The sequence below is a fragment of the Carcharhinus amblyrhynchos genome, chromosome 4, assembly GCF_965287045.1.
Source record: "Carcharhinus amblyrhynchos chromosome 4, sCarAmb.v2.hapA, whole genome shotgun sequence".
Taxonomy (NCBI): Eukaryota; Metazoa; Chordata; class Chondrichthyes; order Carcharhiniformes; family Carcharhinidae; genus Carcharhinus; species Carcharhinus amblyrhynchos.
Genome location: NC_137327.1, coordinates 132,822,045 through 132,845,096, shown reverse-complemented (window position 1 = coordinate 132,845,096; position 23,052 = coordinate 132,822,045). Strand labels below are relative to the sequence as shown.

Genomic DNA, 23,052 nt, shown 5'->3' with positions numbered 1-23,052 from the left:
CATTCATAGAGTACATAGGGGAGAAGGAAAAGAGAAGGTGCAGAATGTAGTGTAAGGTAATGTAGCTAGAGTATGAGAAAGATCAACTTACTTTAAGAGATTTAAATGGAGAATTGTTAGAGAATTTGCCGCACAAGAGGTTATTACAGAAGGTAAGGGGGCATGGAGTTGGGGGTAGGGTGTTAGCGTGGATAGGGGATTGGCTGTCAAATAGGAGGCAGAGAGTGGGGGTCAATGGGTGCTATTCGGATTGGCGGTTGGTGACTAGTGGAGTGCCCCAGGGGTCGGTGCTGGGGCCTCAGCTGTTTACCATTTATATAGATGATCTGGAGGAGGGAACCGAGTGTATGGTGTCGAAATTTGCTGATGACACCAAGATTGGTGGAATGGCAAATTGTACGGAGGGTGTGGAAAGTCTGCAGAAGGATCTAGATAGGCTGGGCGAATGGGCCAGGAACTGGCAAATGGAATTTAATGTTGGCAAGTGTGAAGTTGTCCACTTTGGTAGGAATAACGGTAGGAAGGATTATTACTTACGTGGAGAAAAACTGCAGCAGGCGACGGTGCAGAGGGACCTTGGGGTCCTTGTGCATGAGTCGCAAAAACCCAGCTTGCAGGTGCAGCAGGTGGTCAGGAAGGCGAATGGGATGCTGGCCTTCATAGCGAGGGGGATTGAATATAAAAGTAGGGAGGTCTTGCTGCAACTGTATAGGGCACTGGTGAGGCCGCAGCTGGAGTACTGTGTGCAGTTTTGGTCACCGCACTTACGCAAGGATATTTTGGCCTTGGAGGGAGTGCAGAGGAGGTTTACTAGGCTGATACCGGAGTTGAGGGGGTTGAGCTATGAGGAGAGGCTGAATAAACTAGGCTTGTACTCGTTAGAGTTTAGAAGAATGAGGGGAGATCTCATTGAGACATATAAGATGATGAATGGGATGGATAGGATAGAGGTGGAGAGGCTCTTCCCACTCAGAAAGGACAGTAGGACTAGAGGGCACAGCCTCAAGATAAGCGGGGGGGGGCGGTTTAGAACGGAGTTGAGGAGGAACTTCTTCACTCAAAGGGTGGTGAATCTCTGGAATTCTCTGCCCGTTGAAGTGGTGGAGGCTACCTCGCTAAATATATTTAAGACGCGGGTAGATAGGTTTTTGATAGGCAAGGGGATTAAGGGTTACGGGGAGAAGGCAGGAATGTGGAACTGAGCATGACAGATCAGCCATGATCTTATTGAATGGCGGGGCAGGCTCGAAGGGCTAGATGGCCAACTCCTGCTCCTATTTCTTATGTTCTTATGTTCTTATGTTGAAAGAGTTAGGAAGTTATTTTTATATTTAGTTTTTATATTTGTAAATGAGAACAAGTTGTTGCGTGGCACATTTAATCAAAAAGACCAAATCCCATATCATCATCAGACTATTCAGATTCTTTCTGCTTCTTCTCTTTCCTTTTCTCTTCAGCAGCAGCAGCTGGGACATTGCCACCAGAACCAATATTGCAGATCAGACTGTTGATGTCAATATTAGCCAAAGCCTTGGCAAACAGACTGGGCCAGCAAGGTTCAGTACTACTTTGATGAGGGCATTGAGTTTGTCTTCAGTGACGGTGACCTCGTCGTGGTACAGGATGAACGTACTGTAGATACAGGCGACTTCCGAGGTGCTGCCTGACTGCGGGTCCGATGGTGCTAGCCGCCAGGGGAAACTCAGCCTTAGCTTGGATCGGAAGCACCGAGAGCTTCCGAAGCGAGAAGAGCATTAGACACAGTTTTAAAAGCTCAGAACGAGAGTAAAAGATAGAATTAGAGAGTACGCTGGGGACAGCTCGCAAGAAGTCGCTACACACCGGCGCCGTCTTGAACCAATAATTATGGATCAATGATTAAGAGGGAAAATGGGCCTTCGGGACTCAGAGGCCCAGGCTAATGTTCAGGAGACATGAGTCCAAATCCCAGCATGACAGCTGGGGGAATTTAAATTCGCTAAGTAACAAATCTCAAATAAAAAACTACTCTCAGTAAGGATGATCTACTGGATTGTCGTAAAAAGACCAATCTGGTTCAGTATTGTCCTTCAAGGGAGGAAATCTACTATCCTTACTTGGTCTGGCCTACAGGTGACTCCAGATCCATAGCAATGTCGTTGACTCTTAACTGCCCTTTAAAATGACCTTGCAAGCCATGCAGTTGAGGGCAATTAGGGATGGGCAAAATACCAGTGATTCTCATATCCCAAGAATGGACTGATAGTTATAAAAGTCAACACTGGGCACTAATTCACCTTCTTAAGAGCTTATCAAAGAGCCAATAGCTTCAACTTCCCTCAACTGGCCACCAACCAATACCAGCTGGCCTACACTTGCCAAGTGCACCAAGCAAGATCGACAAAGAGGGTCCCCCAACTCACCTAATGTAATGGAGTGGTCATTGTAAAGTGTCCTGGGCTTAGTAATCACTGCACCGTAGCAGACTCCGAGGTCGATCCCACGTGCCAAAACACATGGGAAAATGGAAACAGCATCAGCTGTGAGAAATGATCAGTTAAAAAATGAGTTGCAAATTGCCTCAACCACAGCTTACATTTTATATAGAACAGTCAAGGTTTGTAATTGGGATCCCGGAGATCTGACTCCAGGGTGACTGAGGATGGAAACTCGACATCCAGGGGTATTCAATATTCAGGAAAGATAGACAGAAAGGAAAGGGGGTGGGGTAGCATTGCTGGTGAAAGCGGAGATTAACGCAGTAGGGAGGAAGAATGTTAGCCTGGGCCATGTGGGATCTGTATAGGTGGAGCTGTGACAAACCAAAGAACAAAAAATGATAGTGGGAGTTGTGTACAAACCACCAGACAGTAGTAGTGAGGTTGGGGGTGACATCAAACAGGAAATTAGAGATGCGTACAGTGAGGTTACAGTAGTTATCATGGGTGATTCCACCAAATTGGTAGCAGCAGGCGGTGAGGAAAGCTAATGGCATGCTGGCCGTCATAGCAAGAGGATTTGAGTATAGGAGTAGGGATGTCTTGCTGCAGTTATACACAGCCTTGGTGAGGCCACACCTTGAGTATTGTGTGCAGTTTTGTTTACCTAATCTAAGGAAGGACATTCTTGCTATTGAGGGAATCCAGCAAAGGTTCGCCAGACTGATTCCCAGAATGGCAAGACTGACATATGAAGAGGGACTGGATCAACTGAGCTTGTACTCAGTGGAATTCAGAAGAATGAGAGGGAATCTCATTGAAACATATAAATCCTGATGGGACTGGATAAGCTAGATGTGGGAAGAGTGTTCCCAATGTTGGGGAAGTGCAGAGCAAAGGGTCACAGTTTAAGAATAAGAGGTGAGATCATCTTCACTCAGAGAGTTGTGAACCTGTGGAATTCTCTAATGCAGAAAGCTGTTGGGGCCAGTTCATTAGATATGTTCTAGAGGGGGCGGGACATGCCCCTTGTGGGGCAGCACGGTGGCACAGCGGTTAGCACTGCTGCCTCACAGCGCCAGGGACCCGGGTTCAATTCCCGTCTTGGGTCACTGTCTGTGTGGAGTTCGTACATTCTCCCTGTGTCTGTGTGGGTTTCCTCCGGGTGCTCCAGCTTCCTCCCACAGTCCAAAGGTGTGTGGGTTAGGTGAATTGGCCATGCTAAATTCCCTCTCAGTATACCTGAACAGGCAACACAATGTGGCAACTAGAGAATTTTCACAGTAACTTCATTATAGTGTGAATGTAGGCCTACTTGTGGCTAATAAATAAACTTTAAACTTAAGGGGATCAAGGGGTTTGGAAAGAAAGCGGGAGTGTGATCAACCATGATGTCATTGAATGATGGTGCAGGCTCGAGGGCCTTCTCTGCACCTATGTTTTGTATATTTCCATGTTAAAAAATAGTCTCAAAATGTCAGAGGTGTGAAACGAAGTATTGCCTCTTTAATAAGCTATTTTATTAAGCCCTGCGTGTTGAATAGCTGCTGGGCTTGGCTGCCAATGATTGTTGAAACAGTTCCTTCAGGCAGAGCTAAGGTTATTTATTTTTTGTGGTTTGTGCGCAATCAAGACACTCATTTTCTCAAACTTGATTTGCGCCTTCAGGTTATGAAGCTTATGCTGACTACACACCAAAAGGCTTATCGAGCCTAAGTAGCTCAGCAGCTGGAAGGCTACTGGTCTACAACACTGCGCAGACTGCTGCTGAAGGCATGAAAACATTGCCTTGTGATAATTAACTCCATGGGTGCAGCCCCAACACACTAATATAGTTGCTGCTGCTGCTGGAGTGAATGACAGCAAAGGAATGTGTTGGAGTGCTGCAGTTTTTTTTCCCTTTTCTTTCTCAATGCACTTCCCACCTCCAGAAATAACCCTGGGTCAGATAGCCGGTTGTACATTGTTAACCGACCACCTGATGCAGCAGTGGGGGATTCTAAATGGCCACAGTTGAAAACCCTCTAAAGAGAAAGGTTGTACATCTTTTAACAACCTCAACACCTTGTAAGTTTACTTGTTAGTGCCACTGGTAAGGCTTACGTTCACACTGCAATGAAGTTACTGTGAAAATCCCCTGGTCGCCACACTCCCGTTCAGATACACTGAGGGAGAATTAAGCATGGCCAATGCTCCTAACCAGCGCGTCTTTCGGACTGTGGGAGGAAACTGGAGACCCGGAGGAAACTCAGATAAATCCGGGGAGAACGTACAGGTTCTGCGCAGGTTATGACCCAAGCCCAGGAATCAAACCGGCTCCCTGGTGCCACCCATCCCAAAAGGCTTGACACAGCAAACCCCCCACAACATTGAAATAAATGACTAGGTGACCTGTGTTGGATAAGGGATAAATATTGGCCACTTCACCGGGGAAAAATCCTTTAAATAGTGCATTTTACCTTCCTCTGAGGGAGTGGACATTGGGCAGAATTTTCCACATCTCCACATGATGAGTTTTGTGGAGGCGACCCACTATTGGCTAGGGGAGGGATCTTCCAGTCAACGGGGTTTCCCGTTGTTCTTGCTCTCTGCCACCAGGATAGGAGTGCAACCACAGCACTATTTACAGGATTTTTCCCCTGTGAACTGGCCAATATTTATCCCTTATCCAACACAGGTGATCTAGTCATTTATTTCAATGTTGTGGGGGGGGTTTGCTGCGTGCAAATTGGCTGCAGGCTTTCACGCATACAGAACGCAGTTTAATTGACTGTCAAGTCTTTCGGGATGGGTGGTATCAGGGCCCCGGTTCGATTCCCGGCTTGGGTCATTATCTGTGGAGAATCTATACATCCTCCCTGTGTCTGTGTGGGTTTCCTCCGGGTGCTCCAGTTTCCTCCCACAGTCCGAAAGACGTGCTGGTCGGGTGCATTGCGGGAACGGAACATCCTACATGTAGGAATGGCTACAAAATCTCTCCCGTGGACAAGATTTGACTTCCAGCTTAAAGGTGGCACCTCTGGCAATGTGACACTCCCTTTGCTGGAGCACTGGTAAATTATGTGTGTCCTGGGCTGGGACTCGAACTCACCAAGAAAGGGAATTTGGAAGAAACTCTTCGCACGAAGGGAGTGGTCGAAGTGAAATGTACAATGCTTTTAAGTGGAAACGAAGTAGAGACAGGAGAGAAAGAAAACAGAGACTTACAGCAATAGGCTGAGGTGAAGAAGGGTGGGAAGAGATTCAAGTGGAGAGCAAACAACAGCAGGGACTAGATGGGGTGAATGGCTTGATTCTGTGCCGTATATCCCATGTAATCCATAATTTTCTGATTCTGAGGCTACCAACTGAACCACAACTGATACAGGTTATATTGGCCACCAATCTAGATTCATGAATGAAAAATGGTGACTTTATAAGGAAGGGTGTTTAACAGCCAACTAGTGCAGATGAGATGTGAATCTATTTCTTTCAGGTCAATCTGCTATGCATTTCCCACATTTTCTAATCGTAATTTTGCATTCCAACTCTTTCCTTTTCAGCGTCCTGTCCTTGCAGTTCCTTTATTGCCTTTTGTTCTGTTGGCTTAACCTAAAAAAGAATGCTTTTAGCTGTCGAACCCTTGTAACTGCAGCCCGAGCTGCAATGCCTCCCCCGCAAGCCTGCTTTTCTGTTTTCAGCACTGGGGGGATGGGCCTGCTATATTTGTCCTTCAAGAATTTGAACCTGGGAGCCGAGGAGCATCAGAGCGAGCCAGTCCTGCAGTCATTTCTGGGCATCCGCACACCAGGCTATTTCGGTCTGAAAGATGTCAACAGTGAATAGCTAAGTGCGTTACCACTAAGAAATAGGAAGCAGTGGACACCGTGGCAGAAAGGATCTTGTTTCGCCCCTCAGTAATATCGACAAAAAAATCATTTCAACGTAAAACCTTGTGAGGATTCTTGGCAGAACGCAACCGTTATGGCTACCGAACGATGCGTTAATGAGGAGTGAAGGAAACAAAACCATAATTTCATACTTAAGATGCCCTTTTTAATGTCACTTTTGAAGCTAGTATTTGAAGCGTTTCTTTTTATTTTGTTCGAGTCTTGGGTTGCAGTGAAAGTGCACGTGCTAAGCATTTGGAGTCAAAGGGCAGCAATGTGGTCAAAGGGCATGGGTGTAAAGGTTATTTTGTTCTGTTTTCGGGAGACAGGTGTCACGGTTGATTGCAGAAAAAGTACTCCTTCGTCATTTATTTTGGTGCCTTTACTTATAGGCCACACATCACCACCACTATGAAAATCTAATTTTAGATTGTTCTGCGGCAGTAGAGAGCAAATGTTTTAAAGGAGAGTCAGTTTTGTTCAAAGTATTAAACAGGATCAGCCTTTTGGCTGCGATCACCCTGAAGATAATCTCTTGTTGCAATGTAAGTAGTAACTATTCCGGTTTAGGGCCCTGCATAACTTTACATTATCTCTTTAATCAAATATATCAAAGAATTCCAATTGTTTTCCTCCAATGATTACCGTCATTCCTAAGGGAGGAAGTGATAAAAAAAGCTGAAAAGGAGTTCTCAGGGGCGATGGGATAAACAGAAGGGTCAACCTTATTCCCTCCTGCCCAATGGGAACAGTGTGCGCAGGAGGTCAACATGGGGGTCGGGTGAAAGCCGCTGCCTTCTTCAGAGACATTTCTTCACTCAAAAGAGTGGTGAGCCTGTGGAATTCATTACCACAGGAAGTAGTTGATGCCAAAACATTGAATATATTCAAGAGGCATCTGGATATAGCACTGGGGGCGAATGGGATCAAAGGTTATGGGGAGAGAGCAGGATTAGGCTATTGGGTTGAATAATCAGCCATGATCATGGTGAATGGTGAAGCAGAATCGAAGGGCCAACTGACCTCTTCTGTGTTTATCTTCATCTCACCATCCATCACCTCTTCCACCCCCCGCACCTCCTCCAGTCACTCCAACTCTAGCATGTTGAATCCTGGAACTACAGTGGCCTCCCAGCCATTAAAATATTGGAGTCACGTGCTGTAATGCAGACCCCAGCACCAATTTAACTTGGAGATGTTTGAGTTGCAGACAATCTCCAAGCCATCTTTTGAATTTTGAATGGACTTACATTGCATTAAGTTAATCTTTCTCTACCCCCTGGCTATGACTGTAACACTACATTCTGCACTCTCTCCTTTCCTTCTCTATGAATGGTATGCTTTGTCTATGTAGCACACAAGAAACAATACTATTCTCTGTATGCTAATATATGTGACAATAATAAACCAAATCAAAGCCAACATCTGCCCAGAGAGGCATTCCTTCTCCTTCAGGTACCGTACTCTAAGAGGACGTTGGCAACCATGAACTTCCCGTGGATTTGTCCATGTGGAAAAGTACAGCAGTGGTTTGCCATTGCCTTATGCCAGTGTGGCTGACCGGGAGACTCTGCCATTCTTACTGCTTGCCATCAGGCAATAACGTAACGGGTTATGGGCATAGTGGGTGCATTGGGATCGTGGATGCAGCCTGCAGAGAGGGAAACCTGAGAGGGGTGGATCGCAAACATCAGCTGCGAAATAGCACAATTACTAAAGCAATACTGGGGGCAATTTTAACCTGCCTTCAGGATTGGGTGCAATGTTAATTTTGCGTCCTACTTGATCTTATTCGCTTTTGTAGTCACTGGCGATTATAGTGGAATAATAGTGGTTAGCACGGCTGCCTCGCAGCACCAGGAATCCGGGTTCAATTCCGGCCTCGGGTGACTGTTTGTTTGGAGTTTGCATGTTCTCCGTCTGTGTGAGGTTTGCACGTTCTCACCGTGTCTGTGTGGATTTCTTCAGGGTGCTCCAGTTTCCTGCAACAGACAAAAATGTGCAGGTTAGATGGATTGGATACACTGCGTTGCCCCTTAGTGTCAGAAGATTATAGGTTAGGGAGATTAGCAGGGTAAATATGTGGTGTTCTGGGGGTAGGTAGTGGGGAAGCTGCTCTGTCCGAGAGTTAGTGCAGACTCAAGTTTACTTATTTATTTTTAATAGTGTCTCAAGCGACACTGCAATAAAGTTGCTTTGAAAATCCCCTAATCGCCACGCTCTGGCTCCTGTTCGGGTACGCTGAGTGAGAATGGGCCAAATGGCTTCTGCAATGTAGGGATTTTATTCATTGGGAACATGCAACTTCTTGCAATTCTGGTCATCCCCGTGGTTTTAACCTGTTCCAAGAAATCAGTAGAAAAAAATCCTCTTCTAACTTGTATGAACACTTAGGGACTGATTCTTTACCATTCCCAAATAGTCATGTGCACTTGGGAAGTCACTACAATTCCCTCTCATTTCCCTTCCTTTGTCATATCCAAGTGATTTATCTTTACAGGTAGGGAGGTCTTTGATAATGATTAAACACACACCCGGGAGCAAGCTAATCTGTCTCTTATGCTGAAGGTGTAGATTGACGGGGAAATTTGTTCACCCAATACTTGTATTAACAAGATCCAAACACTATTCCTGAGCAGGGTGGCTCGTGAGGTGCCAGTACTCCTGAGGTGGAGGGGTTTCTGATCAATGTCTACCGACCCCTGCCACAAAGAGTACATGAGTGTACACATTGGATGAAGGGGAAGTGGATCACTGTTGGACTTGTCAAACACCCTCGAGGCTTTCTACTTCAGAGCAAGTACTGACATAAATTTGGATGAGGGGGGCTGGGGGCAGAGTTTTTCTTGCACCGGTGCACTTGGTGATATTTCCAGGGTTAGCTGTAATTTAGCAAATAGAGGGAGTTTAGTGAAGATTTAGCAGGCTGATTCCTGGGATGGCAGGTCTATCGCGTGAGGAGAGACTAAGTCGGTTAGGATTATATTCACTGGAGTTTAGAAGAGTGAGAGGGGAGCTCATAGAAACTTATAAAATTCCAACAGGGTGAGACAGGGTAGATTCAGAAAGAATGTTCCCGACGGTGCGGGAGTCCAGAACTAGGGGTCATAGTTTGAGGATAAGGGGTAAATCTTGTAGAGGTGAGGAGAAATTTCTTCACCCAGAAGGTGGTGGGTGTGTGGAATTCACGACCGCAGGAAGCAGTTGAGGGCAAAGCATTTGTTTGATTTCAAGAAGAAATTAGATATAGCTCATGGGGCGAAAAGGATCAAGGGATATGGAGGGAAATGGGGATCAGGATATTGATTTTGATGATCAATATGATTATAGTGAATGGCAGAGCAGCTTGGAGGGCCGAATGGCCTAGTCCTGTTTCTAGTTTCTATCTTTCTATATTCTTATTTACATTTTAGTGGGCAAGTGGCGAACAGGGCACAGTTTGGGCGCCTGCGACAGTTTATAAAGGCAGGTGACACCGAAAGATTTTAAAAGCTTTTTTTTGGCTGTGAAGACTTGTGATTTCCAACCAATTTGTAACTCCCAATCAACCATTGCTCATTTCATTGATGTGTGGAGGATGCGGAAAGTCTGCAGAGGGATCTGGATAGGCTGAGTGAGCTGGCAAGGACCTGGCAGATGGAGTATAACGTTAGCAAATGTGAGGTTATCCACTTTGGTAGAAATAATAGTAGGAGGGATTGTTATTTAAAAGGCGAAAAGCTGCAGCAGGCGACGGTGCAGAGGGACCTGGGGGTCCTTGTGCATGAGTCGCAAAAACCCAGTCTGCAGGTGCAGCAGGTGATCAGGAAGGAGAATGGGATGTTGGCCTTTATAACGAGGGGGATAGAATATAAAAGTAGGGAGGTCTTGCTGTAACTGTACAGGGCACTGGTGAAGCCGCAACTAGAGTACTGTGTGCAGTTTTGGTCACCTTATTTGCGTAAGGATATATTGGCCTTGCAGGGAGTACCTTGCAAGAAATAGGAGCAGGAGTAGGTCATCTAGCCCTTCGAGCCTGCCCCGCCATTCAATAAGATCATGGCTGATCTGTCGTCGCTCAGTTCCACATTCCCGCCTTCTCCCCATAACCCTTAATCCCCTCGCTTATCAAAAACCCATCAACCCGCGTCTTAAAAATATTTAGCGAGGCAGCCTCCACCACCTCAACGGGCAGAGAATTCCAGAGATTCACCACCCTTTGAGTGAAGAAGTTCCTCCTCAACTCCATTCTAAACCGCCCCCCCTTTATCTTGAGGCTGTGCCCCCTAGTCCTACTGTCCTTTTTGAGCGGGAAGAGTCTCTCCACCTCTTCTATCCTATCCATCCCATTCATCATCTTACACGTCTCAATGAGATCTCCCCTCATTCTTCTAAACTCTGACGAGTACAAGCCTAGTTTATTCAGCCTCTCCTCATAGCTCAACCCCCTCAACTCCGGTATCAGCCTAGTAAACCTCCTCTGCACTCCCTCCAAGGCCAAAATATCCTTGCGTAAGTACGGCGACCAAAACTGCACACAGTACTCCAGCTGCGGCCTCACCAGTGCCCTATACAGCCGCAGCAAGACCTCCCTACTTTTATATTCAATCCCCCTCGCTATGAAGGCCAGCATCCCATTCGCCTTCCTGACCACCTGCTGCACCTGCAGGCTGGGTTTTTGTGACTCATGCACAAGGACCCCGAGGTCCCTCTGCACCGTCGCCTGCTGCAGTTTTTCGCCACGTAAGTAATAGTCCAGTAAGTAAATAGTAAGTAATCACCAGGCTGATACCAGAGAAAAGGGGGTTAGCTAATGAGGAGAGATTAAATAGACTGGACCTGTACTCGTTGGAGTTTAGAAGGCTGAGGGGGGATCTTATAAAGACTTACAAGATAATGAAGGGGCTAGATAGGGTAGAGGTAGAGAGATTCTTTCCACTTAGAAAGGAAAACAGAACTAGAGGGCACAGCCTCAAAATAAGGCGGGGGGGACAGCTTAGAACGGAGTTGAGGAGGAACTTCTTCACTCAAAGGGTGGTGAATCTCTGGAATTCTCTGCCCATTGAGGTGGTGGAGGCTACCTCGCTGAATATATTTAAGTCACGGGTAGATAGGTTTCTGATAGACAGGGGAATTAAGGGTTATGGGGAGAAAGTGGGAAAGTGGAACTGATCCACGACAGATCAGCCATGATCTTATTGAATGGCGGGGCAGGCTCAAAGGGCTAGATGGCCTACTCCTGCTCCTATTTCTTATGTTCTTATGTTCTTGCTTGAGGCTGTTTAGTCTTCCCCGACAACACTGGATGCCAATCATATACGGATGCTCCGAATGTCCCAGTGTTACCATGGCAACACTGACAGGAAATGTAAAAGCTAGCATTGCGGTTGTTACTACCCCGTTAGAATGCAGGTATTTGTACTTGGGGAGGCCATTCTGGCATCAACGTTTGCTTCCAGCTCAAAGTTCAAAATTCAGGAATGGAAGCGGGTTGGACACAAACCAGGTTCCCGATTGATTCACCGATGCGGGAATTATTGGAGAAAGCAACTGAAACACACCAGAATACTTTGATTCATAGAAGCCCTACAGTGCAGAAGGAGGCCATTCAGCCCATTGAGTCTGCCTCAACTACAATCCCACTCAGGCCCTATATCCATAACCCCATATTTACCCTGCTAAATCCCTGACACTACGGTCAATTTAGCTTGGCTAACCTAAACCTAACCCACACATCTTTGGAGTGTGGGAGGAAACCAGAGCACCCGGAGGGAACCCATGCAGACACAGGGGGAGAACGTGCAAACAGACAGTCTCCCGAGACCGGAGTTGAACCTAGGTCTCTGGTGCTGTGAGACAGCAGTGCTGACCACTGTGCCACTGTGCCGCCCTAAACTCCACTGTCTGTGTTTATAAACTCAAAGAATGAGAACTGAGAGAACTCCTGGAGGACAGCCAGCACCTGTTCACCCATAAATCAGCACTTCCAGGTGACAGAGGAAGCAGTGGAGGGTCAAGATGCTCTCATTTAATACATTAACAGTACACTGTGGCAGTCAGGGCCCCAGAGGGTTCAAATGCTGGTCTAGCCCACGCCCACTCGCATATCCTAACCCTGCTGCAGTTTAAGGAAGAGTGCTGTAACTGAGCTTGATTTGTTGAATGCTGCCCCATTGACAAATGGGCTGTATCCACTTCCTCCAGATCGTATTTCCTCTCTTCCGCCAAGCTTTACGCAGGGGCATATGTCATCGGCTACTCAGAGTTGATTAAACAGCTTGAAGTGGACATAAGGTCAGAGCGCATTGTTACCTCTGAAAACTGCTTTGGATTGACCCCATGCTCCCTCATCCCAGGATTAATGAGTGATTAATGAGTCCATCAGGATAATTTTTTTGGTTTTGATTTGATTTACTAATTGTCATATATTGGGAATGCAATGGAAAGTATTGTTTCTTGCGCATTGTACAGACAAAGCATACAGTTCACAGAGAGGGAAAGGAGAGAGTGCAGAATGTAATGTTACAGTCGTAGCTGGGTGTCAGAGAAAGAACATAGAACATTACAGTGCGGAACAGGCCCTTCGGCCCACAATGTTGCGCCGACCAGTCTTATTTTTAAAAAAAAACATTGACCCACTAATCTAAACCAATCCCTTTTCGTCCATAAACCTATCCACCAATCTCTTAAACGCCCCCAAACTAGGCGCATTTACAACTGCAGCAGGCAGGGCATTCCAGTCCCTCACCACCCTCTGGGTAAAGAACCTGCCCCTGACATTAAGATCAGCTTAATATATGGTAGACACAGTAAGAAGTCTCAACACTAGGTTAAAGTCCAACAGGTTTATTTGGTATCACGAGCTTTTGGAGCACTGCTCCTTCATCACTCACCTGGTGAAGGAGCGACGCTCCAGAAGCTTGTGATACCAGATAAACCTGTTGGACCTTAACGTGGTGTTGTGAGACTTTTTACTGTGCCCACCCCTGTCCAATGGCAGCATCTCCATATCATAAGAACATAAGAACATAAGAAATAGGAGCAGGAGTAGGCCATCTAGCCCTTCGAGCCTGCCCCGCCATTCAATAAGATCATGGTTGATCTGTCGTGGCTCAGTTCCACTTTCCCGCCCTCTCCCCTTAACCCTTAATCCCCTCTCTTATCAAAAACCTATCAACCCGCGTCTTAAAAATATTTAGCGAGGCAGCCTCCACCACTTCAACGGGCAGAGAATTCCAGAGATTCACCACCCTTTGAGTGAAGAAGTTCCTCCTCAACTCCGTTCTAAACCGCCCCCCCTTTATCTTGAGGCTGTGCCCCCTAGTCCTACTGTCTTTTTTGAGCGGGAAGAGTCTCTCCACCTCTTCTATCCTATCCATCCCATTCATCATCTTATACGTCTCAATGAGATCTCCCCTCCTTCTTCTAAACTCTAACGAGTACAAGATAGGAACATTCAAAAGTCTGATGGCAGCAGGGAAGAAGCTATTCTTGAGTCGGTGCTACATGATCTCAGACTTTACAATGGCCAGGCCAAGTACATTTTAAAAGACCTTCTTCCCAGTTTTGTTCTCTTTTTTCTAGAATATGGGAATCGTATGGTGGTGATATTCTAAAGACTCTGATTTTTGGGTGTCAAATTTACTTTAAAATATTCTGATTAAGTTAACCTGTCTCTTCTGACAGATGTCAATGGAAGTTGGTGTGTTCCTTATATTCTCTGGCTTTCTTTGAGAATTCCAGTACTTCTTTGCTCACAGGTACATTCAGGCTCCCAATATCTCACACAAGTGAGCATTCGTCCTACAGTGGTTTGGCTAGGGGGTGGGTTTTTGAATGTTTTGCCCCCCTTGTACAGAATTAGTGCATTCAGTAAGATCCCTGTGTAACCTGGTGGAGTACTCTTTAGTTGACAACCAGTCTCCCCGGTAAGCAGGGCCCAGGCAGCCTGCAGAAAGGGATATCTGAGAGGGGTGGATCGCAATAATCCACTGCGAAACAGCAAAATTATTAAAACAATATTGGGAGCAATTTTAACCTGCCTTAATCAGGGAAGTGACGGGATTTGGCGCAATGCTAATTTCGCATCCAGCTTGATTTGATTGTCTTTGCAGTCACTGCTGATTATAGTGGAATAATGTGGCTGCCTCACAGTGCCAGGGATCTGGGTTCAGTTCCAGCCTTGGGTGACTGTCTGTGTGGAGTTTGCACATTCTCCCCGTATCTGTGTGGGTTTCTTCCGGGTTTCCCCCCACATTACAGGTTAGGTGGATTGGCCATGGTAAGTGTGTGGGGCTGCGGGGTCCTCTGACTGAGAAAGATAAATATTAAGCAACAAACTCAGACACAAGAACACAAGACAATGATTTACGTTGAAAGAGTGTTTTGGATTTGGATCACTCTTCCTATATATCGTCTTTCTCACATAGTAGAGTACAGAGCTGACTTATGATCTAACTGCTTTTGCTTATCATCACAGTGCAAAGGGAGGCCATTCAGCCCATCGAGTCTGCACCGACCACAATCCCACCCAGACCCTATTCCCACAACCCCATGCACTTACCCTAGTTAGTCCCTCTGAAACTAAGGGGCAAATCAGCATGGCCAATCCACCTAACCCACACATCTTTGGACTGTGAGAGGAAATCGGAACACCTGAAGGAAACCCACACAGACACGGGGAGATCATGCAAACTCCACACAGGCAGTGACCCAAGCTGAGAATCGAACCTGGGTTCCTGGCGCAGTGACGCAGCAGTGCTAATTACTACACCGCCGTGTGTCTGGACATTTTTCTTTATTATTTGAATTAATCAAACCAATTTTTGTTTTCATCTTTTGCATGATGAATTGTTGATTCTAATTAAACCTGTAATTGCTGGGAATACAGTACCAGGAAAACTTTCCCAATGTTTATCGACCGGGATGGTGATCCTGTGGGTTGCGGCCAAGATTTAGGCTGGACCAAATGGTGGTCTCATCGCTCAGTATTGTGTGCGGCCTCCAAGAGGGGCAGAGGGTAGAGAGGCTGAGATCCATGTTCCCTCTTTTTGTGCCACTGAGGCAATTACCTGGATAGAACATAGAACATTACAGCGCAGTACAGGCCCTTCGGCCCTCGATGTTGCACCGACCAGTGGAACCAATCTAATGACCCTCTAACCTAAACTATTCCAATGTTATCCATATGCCTATCCACTGACCATTTGAACGCCCTTAAAGTTGGCGAGTCCACAACTGCTGCAGGCAGGGCATTCCATGCCCTTACTACCCTCTGAGTAAAGAACCTACCTCTGACATCCGTCCTATATTTATCACCCCTCAGTTTAAAGCTATGACCGCTCGTGTTAGCTGTCACCATCCAAGGAAAAAGGCTCTCACTGTCCACCCTATCTAATCTTCTGATCATCTTGCGTGCCTCAACCAGGTCACCTCTCAACCTTCTCCTCTCCAACGAAAACAACCTCAAGTCCCTCAGCCTTTCCTCATAAGACCTTCCCACCATTCCAGGCAACATCCTGGTAAACCTCCTCTGCACCCTTTCCAATGCCTCCACATCTTTCTTATAATGCGGCGACCAGAACTGTACGCAATACTCCAAGTGCGGCCGCACCAGAGTTTTGTACAGTTGTAACATGACCTCACCGCTCCGAAATTCAATCCCTCTACCAATAAAAGCTAACACACCGTACGCCTTCTAGAGGCAGGAATAAAGACCCTGGAGTTGCACCTATTGAGAACTGGAGGCCAACCAGAACCGGCAACTCTATTGTTTGGCAGTGCCACCCAGGGAAGTGGTGGCTGCCAGTGGAACTATACCCACTTGAGGCCTAATTTTGTTCATGGATTTCAGGGCACTGGTGAGAGATGGTGAGTGGGCTGGTCATAAGTGGGGCGGGGGGGGAAGGTATTCAGCAGTGGGGGCAGGGGGATGACTATTTGTACCCCCACCACCATCACCCCCTCACCTTCCCTCCACTCCACCCTTGTTGATGCTGAGTTCCTTGTTCCGACACTGGGTGCCTTTAAATGTGGGAAACCAACCAATGAGCCCAAAAACCCAGATGGGCGGCACGGTAGCACAGTGGTTAGCACTGCTGCTTCACAGCTCCAGGGTCCTGGGTTCGATTCTCGGCTCGGGTCACTGTCTGTGTGGAGTTTGCACATTCTCCTCGTGTCTGCGTGGGTTTCCTCCGGGTACTCCGGTTTCCTCCCACAGCCCAAAGATGTGCAGGTTAGGTTGATTGGCCATGCTAAGAAATTGCTCCTTAGTGTCCAGGATAACGGAGGTTAGGGGGATTAGTAGCTATAATGGGGGTAGGGCCTGGCTGGGATTGTGCTTGGTGCAGACTCGATGGGCCGAAGGGTCTCTTTCTGCACTGTAGGGTTCTATGGTTCTATTTACTTGTCATGATCCCCACATGGCGAGCTCCCTCATTTGCCACTGGGTTAATATCAGGTGCTGGGGCTAAGGGATGTGGGAGATGAGGCCCTTAAGCAGGCATTAATAATACACTTAAGAGCCTCAATTGTCAGCGGTGAGGATAGGCCATCTTGGGGTCTTCCCACCATGGATTTTATTAAGGTGGAGTTTGCTACTCCAACGTGGGTCAGATACCTGACTAAAACTCATCCACTTTCTAAACACATGTGAATTTGTTCATTTGCAGCAAGTATTTTCTTGTTAAAGGTTACATGCAGCAACAGTAGATTAGGAACTAGACACAGAGGAGTGGGTGTTGGTTGGCAGAATTGCAGATAACATAATCCACAAGGAACTGACCCAGCATTCTCAGGAAGCATGTAGTAACACCTTCTTCTTACCAAGGTGTCTCTGAATGTACAGCTGGTACACGAGAGCCCTCTTGCTGTCATCTCCAGTTTGCCAATTCCACTTATAAACCTGATGGCATCGAGCCCTTAGAGAAGGAAAGCGCTCTTTGAATCCCTACAGTGCAGAAGGAGGCCGTTCAGCCCATTGAGTCTGCACCAATCGCACCCAGTCTCTATCCCATTAACCCATGCGTTTACCCTAACTAGCCTCCTGACACTAAGGGGCAACTTATCATGGGGCCAGTCCACCTATCCCGCACATCTTTAGTCTTGTTCGTAGGTGTCTTGCAAGCTATGTCAGCATGTGAGGACAGTGCAACCCTACACTTCCACAGGGGCCTGAGCCTTTCAGAAGCCCAATTTGATCCCGAATCGAAGATTAGAACAGGCCTCCAGTGGGATGAATATGATTCCTGGTAGCCACGCTTAGCGATGCAAGAGTATTTGGCAATGGTTCATACTTCATGCTGCATTCTTGTGCATCTTTTGGGGGAAAACAAACTGGAATTTAAATGCAACATCCTAACTGGGTGAAAACAAGTTCACATTTGGTTAAACATCTGTAAATTTTGAGAGCAGACATCTAGTTACCAGATATGATTCCCTGGCTCTGGCAGGTATGTTGCGAAGGCAGATAGGCAGTGTTTGAGTTTGCGTCTGTTCTACTTCTGAAGACATTGACCAACACTTGGGTACAGTCTCCCAGATGGATAGGTCTGTTTGACGTCTCTCTTATTTTGTAGGCAAACATGATAGTCACAGATAGTAAACTAATGAACCATTAGATAATCTGTTTTGGTTGAAAGAGAAATATTGACTGGGACATCATGAGGTCCATCGGATGTTGGCATATTAAACTCATCCGAATAACACTAAAGACAACACTCCATCGGAACTTATAATACGTAGTGGACTTAAATCGACAAACATCCAACTCAGCGATGAGGTGACTGCCCTTGGTGTCAAGACAGCACTTGTCTGAGTGGGGCATCAAGGAGTCCTAGCAAAACTGGGGATCGGGGGAAAACTCTCCACTGGTTGGAGTTGTAATTGTCACAAAGGAAGATGGTTGCTGTTGTTGGAGGTCAGTCCCGAGACATCGCTGCAGACGTTCTTCAGGGTAGTGTGCCATGTCTAACCAGATTCAACTGCTTGATCAATTACTTTCCATCATAAGGTCAAAGGTGGGGATGGTTGCACAATGTTCAGCAACATTCAGAATGACCAAAGAAGTCCATGTCCATATGCAGTAAGCCCCTGGACAATATTCAGACTTGGGCTGTCAAGTGGCAAATAACATTCATGCCGCACAAGTGCGAGGCAATGACCATCTCCAACGAGAGAGGATTTAACCATTGCCCATTGACATTCAATGGCATACTCATCGCGGAATCACCTACGACCAAAATCCTGGTGATTGTCATTGACCAAAACAACTGGACTAGCCGTATAAATACTGTGGCCAGAAGCACAGGTCAGAGGCTGGGAATTCTGCAGAGTGTAACTCATCTCCTGACTCCCCAAAGCTTGTCCGTTCTCTACAAGGCACAAGTCAGGAACGTGATGGAACACACTCCACTCGCCGGGGGTGACTGCGGCACCAGCAGCACTGTGAAGCTTAACATCAACTAGGGGAAAACAGCCCACTTATTTGGTATTTCACCCACCATCCTAAACAATCACTCCCTCCTCTCCCTCCACCACTGATGAAGCTAACTTGACTCATGTCCACATTCACACTTCAACAATTTGGGCATCTGAGAACATTTGGGGTGCATGGCATGCCCCATCATGAGACAATTGGAAAAATGGAGGGGGAGGGGGGATAACCAAAGGGCAAAATGGCAAGATCCCAATATTGTGTCTGTATGCCACAGAGTCCCAGCTATAAGATGTTTGGATGAATGGATTCCACTTTGTTACTCCAATCCCCAATTCTTGACTATTTTTCCAGCTTGCTGTTATCTGATTCTCCTGCCCATTCTCTCCCTAGAGTCGTGGGTCAGGATTTTTCAGATGCCAGGATTTCCCTTTCCCCCATCTGAAGGCTCGTGCTTCCCTGCAGCTAATTAATGCCCCTAATGAGCGTTAATTGACTGGAGGCTGCGTGGGAACTTGCCCTCGTGTAATCACTAATTGGCAACCAAGGCCTCAACTGGGGCCAGGGCTGGCTTAGAGCCAGACTGCCCTACTGTAATATTGTGAAGAGGGTGGTGAGTGTCTGGGACGAGCTGCCAAAGGTAGTAGTAGAGATGGGTACAATTTTGTCTTTTAAAAAGCATTTAGACAGTTACGTGGGTAAGATTGGGTTACATGGACAGAGGGATATGGCCAAATCGGGCAATTGGGACTAGTTTAATGGTCAAAACTGGGCAGGATGGACAAGTTGGGCCCGAGGACCTGTTTCTATGCTGTAAACCTTCGTGGCTCTGAGGGGTCGGAGTGGGTGGTGGGAGGGCCAGCCAAAGAACTTTAAAGGCACCTCCCAGCCTGGCAAGCTACGGAGGCGGCGGTGGTGGGGGTGGGGGTCGGGGGGGGGGGGGGGGGGGGGTTGCTGGGGGGGGGGGAGGTGGTGGTGGGGTGAGAGGACGTAAAATTCTGCTCAATTATTCATAGCACTAAAGGAGGCCATTGGACTCATTGGGTCCATGTTGGATCTCTGTGGGGCAACGCAGTCAGTCCCCATTCGATCCCTATGGTCCTGCAGGTTTATTTCCTTCAAGTGCACATCCAATTTCCTTTTGCGTTCATTGATTGTTTCCGCTTCCACCACCCCCGTGAGCGGCACGACCCAGATCATTACCACTCCCTTTAAAAAACTTCTTCCATTCAGTTCCTCTGCATCTCATGCCTGGGGCCTCGAATCTGTGTTTTTTAATCCTTGTTCCATCAGCTAATGGGCTACGTTCATCCGTATCGACCTTATCTCATTTGTTAATGTGTTGGTGTCATCTTCAATAACAGCAAATGTTCCAGGTTGTGCTTGGGAACCAGTAGACTGTGTTTGAGTGTTCCAATTGACGCAGAGAATTCCAGGACGACAATTTGTTTTATTATTTTACTGAGGATGTAAAATGAACAAACTCTGCACGGACCAGAAACCGTAGCCGGGACCTTCTGACCGGATACAGTTCAGAACAGAAATAGCGGGCTCATTCGATAGGCAATCATTTTTACAGAAAACTTTTCTCACAGTAGACAGGGGAGATATTTCCTTGTGAGCGTTGTATTTTTCCGCCATGTTGCACATGAGGTTGGCATTGAGCTTTCGGAGGCAGACTAAAGATATCTCTTTGTTACATATTCCCATTTCTTATACCAACCATCTTCCTTAAGTTGCTCCTTTGGTGCTGAAACTCTTGAGTTGTGAGTAGTCAGGGATGCCATTTACACGGAGCCCTGCCCGGTAGTACTGAGGGCTGAGCAGTCTAACGTGTGGTACTTACTGGATCAAACTCCTGGAAGAGTTATGATTTCCATTAGTTTTAAGTTTTTGTGTTGCCTCCCCACCATCGTGAAAGTTAGGCTCTCAGTTCAGCTTTGTGGAGAAGCCAATAGAATCCATATAGTACGACAGGAGGCCATTCGGCCCATCGAGTCTGCACCGACCACAATCCCATCCAGGACCTATCCCCACAATTGCACACATTTACCCGGCTAATCCCTCGAACCGACACATCCTGGGTCACTAACAGACAATTTCATATGGCCATTGCACCTAACCTGCACATCTTTGGACTGGGAGGAAACCGGAGCTCCTAGAGGAAACCCATGTAGACACGGGGAGAATGTGCAAAACCCCACACAGACAGTGACCCAAGCTGGGAATTGAACCCAGGTCCCTGGAGTTTTGAGGCAGCAGTGCTAACCACTGAGCTGCCCAATAGATGACCCTCCCATCACACAACTGCCAAATTGGTTTCCCATTTACAGCTCACAGGCGCTGTGTGGATGGAACCCAGCTATGGAAATGGCTTGGCTTTTCTCATTAGTGCAATTGCTTCAGTTTCTATGCTCTTGGGACTAAAGGAATCAAGGAATGTGGGTGCAAGGTCGGGGGGGATTAGGATGTTGAATTTGATGATCAGCATGATCAAAATAAATGGCGGAACAGCTCGAAGGGCCGAACGGCCTACTCCTGATTCTAGTTTCTATGTTTTTACCACCCACTCAGATTGCATTCTACTTGAAAATCAGGTCAGGTACTTAAAAGTAAGAGTTTTCAGGGGAAAGGGATAGAAGCTCAACTTGCACTTGTACAGAACCTTGATCCCAGGACACTCCAAAATACTTTCTAGCCAATGAAGTTCTTCTGATAGGAAGAAAGGAGCAGGAGTGGGCCATTTGGCCCATTGAGTCTGCTCCACCATTCAGTTCAATCATGGTTAATCATCTATCTCAGTGCTGTTTTGCGGCACTATATTCATTTCCCTGAATGTAGTTAGTAACCATAAATTTTGATTTCTGTCTTGAACAAGCTCAATCATTGAGCTTCCTTTGCCCTCTGGGTTTGAGAATTCCAAAAGCCCACAACCCTCTGAGTGAAGAAATTCCTCCTCATCTCTGTCTTGCTGAATTTGTCAATGTTGAAATGTAGGACACTTGGCAACTAACTTCTGCACAGCAAGCTCCCTGGGAACACCAAATGGTTATAAACAATGGTAATACCTTTCAGTGCCGGAGGCTGACGGTTCATTGTTGACATGACTGTGATCTCTCTAGTTCCTCTTTGAAATGGTACCGTGGGATCTTTTATGTCCATCCAAAGGCACAGAGAGAACCTTGGTTTATTGCGAAAGAGTGGGAGAATAAGGAACAAGGGTTAAAAAGAACAGTTGCAATGAATGAAATAGTGGTGTAAACTTGACCGATTCCTGTTATTTTCCCCACCTCGGGTCAGTCCTTTATGTGCAGTGAGGTGACTGGTTTCGCTTGGTGTGTTAGAAGATGAGTGCTGCAGTGAAACTTGGCAAAGATGAGGGTTGGGGCATGTGAGGAATTCAACTATTGTTTTCAGTCCCGATCTCCATCCATATCTCCGTGTTTAAAGTTAAAGCTTATTTATTAGTGTCATAAGTAGACTTACATTAACACTGCAATGAAGTTACTGTGAAAATCCCCTCGTCACCACACTCCAATGTCTGCTCAGGTACACTGAGGGAGAACTTAACATAGCCAATGCATCTAACCAACACATCGTTCAGACTGTGGGAGCACCCGGGGGAAACCCACACAGACACTGGGAGAACCTGCAGACACTGCCCTGACAGTGACTTAAACTGGGAATCAAACCAGGGAGCCTGATGCTGTGAGGCAGCAGTGCTAACCATTGTGCCACCGTGCCACCCAGATATAACTACAAATATAAATTGAAGACACTGTAGATCTTTCTATCAAGGGTTACTGGATAACCAGCTGGTTAAGGGCAGCACAGTGGTTAGCACTGTGGCCTCACAGTGCCAGGGACCCAGATTCTATTCCTGGCTTGGATCCCCGTCTGTGTCTGTGCCAGTTGTAATTGGCAATGCCGCTCTACTAGCTAACTCAGCACAAACCCATGTCAACCTTGAGGTATATATTATATATATAGTATATGTATATATATATATAGTTCATTGCCATCACATGCAGTGCGTTTGCCAACTGAACCCTCAGGACCCATCTTTGAAATGGCAACATGAATTGAAAAAGGTTTATTTCACAACTCTAAATGTTGATAGATATCTCGGTTTGTTTTTACAGGGAGCAAAGAATGCCTATAACGGGCCGTGTGATGGACGAGACTGCAGCGCGGGTTGCAAATGTTTGCCGGAGAAAGGGGCGAGGGTGAGTGTGAAACAGTCAGTTTTATTTTAGAAAGGTCGGTTTCTGTCCTAAGGAATGTCCAGATTGGGTTGAGTTCTCCACAATGTCCGTTTGATCAAGAGGTCACTGCCGTTTTCGGTCTTACCGCG

General features: G+C 46.6%; 1 protein-coding gene and 1 pseudogene across 1 annotated transcript in view; one reads left to right on the top strand and one right to left on the bottom strand.

Annotated features, from left to right (window-relative positions):
• LOC145342476 (uncharacterized) overlaps nt 1-23,052 on the top strand; it is a 363,690-nt gene that overhangs the window by 111,149 nt on the left and 229,489 nt on the right. Inside the window, exon 4 of the mRNA XM_080188038.1 lies at nt 22,841-22,924. Coding sequence (XP_080044164.1) covers nt 22,841-22,924 — 84 coding nt within the window. The remainder of the gene's footprint in view (nt 1-22,840; nt 22,925-23,052) is intronic.
• On the bottom strand, nt 1,378-20,339 carry LOC145341726 (large ribosomal subunit protein P1 pseudogene; annotated as a pseudogene).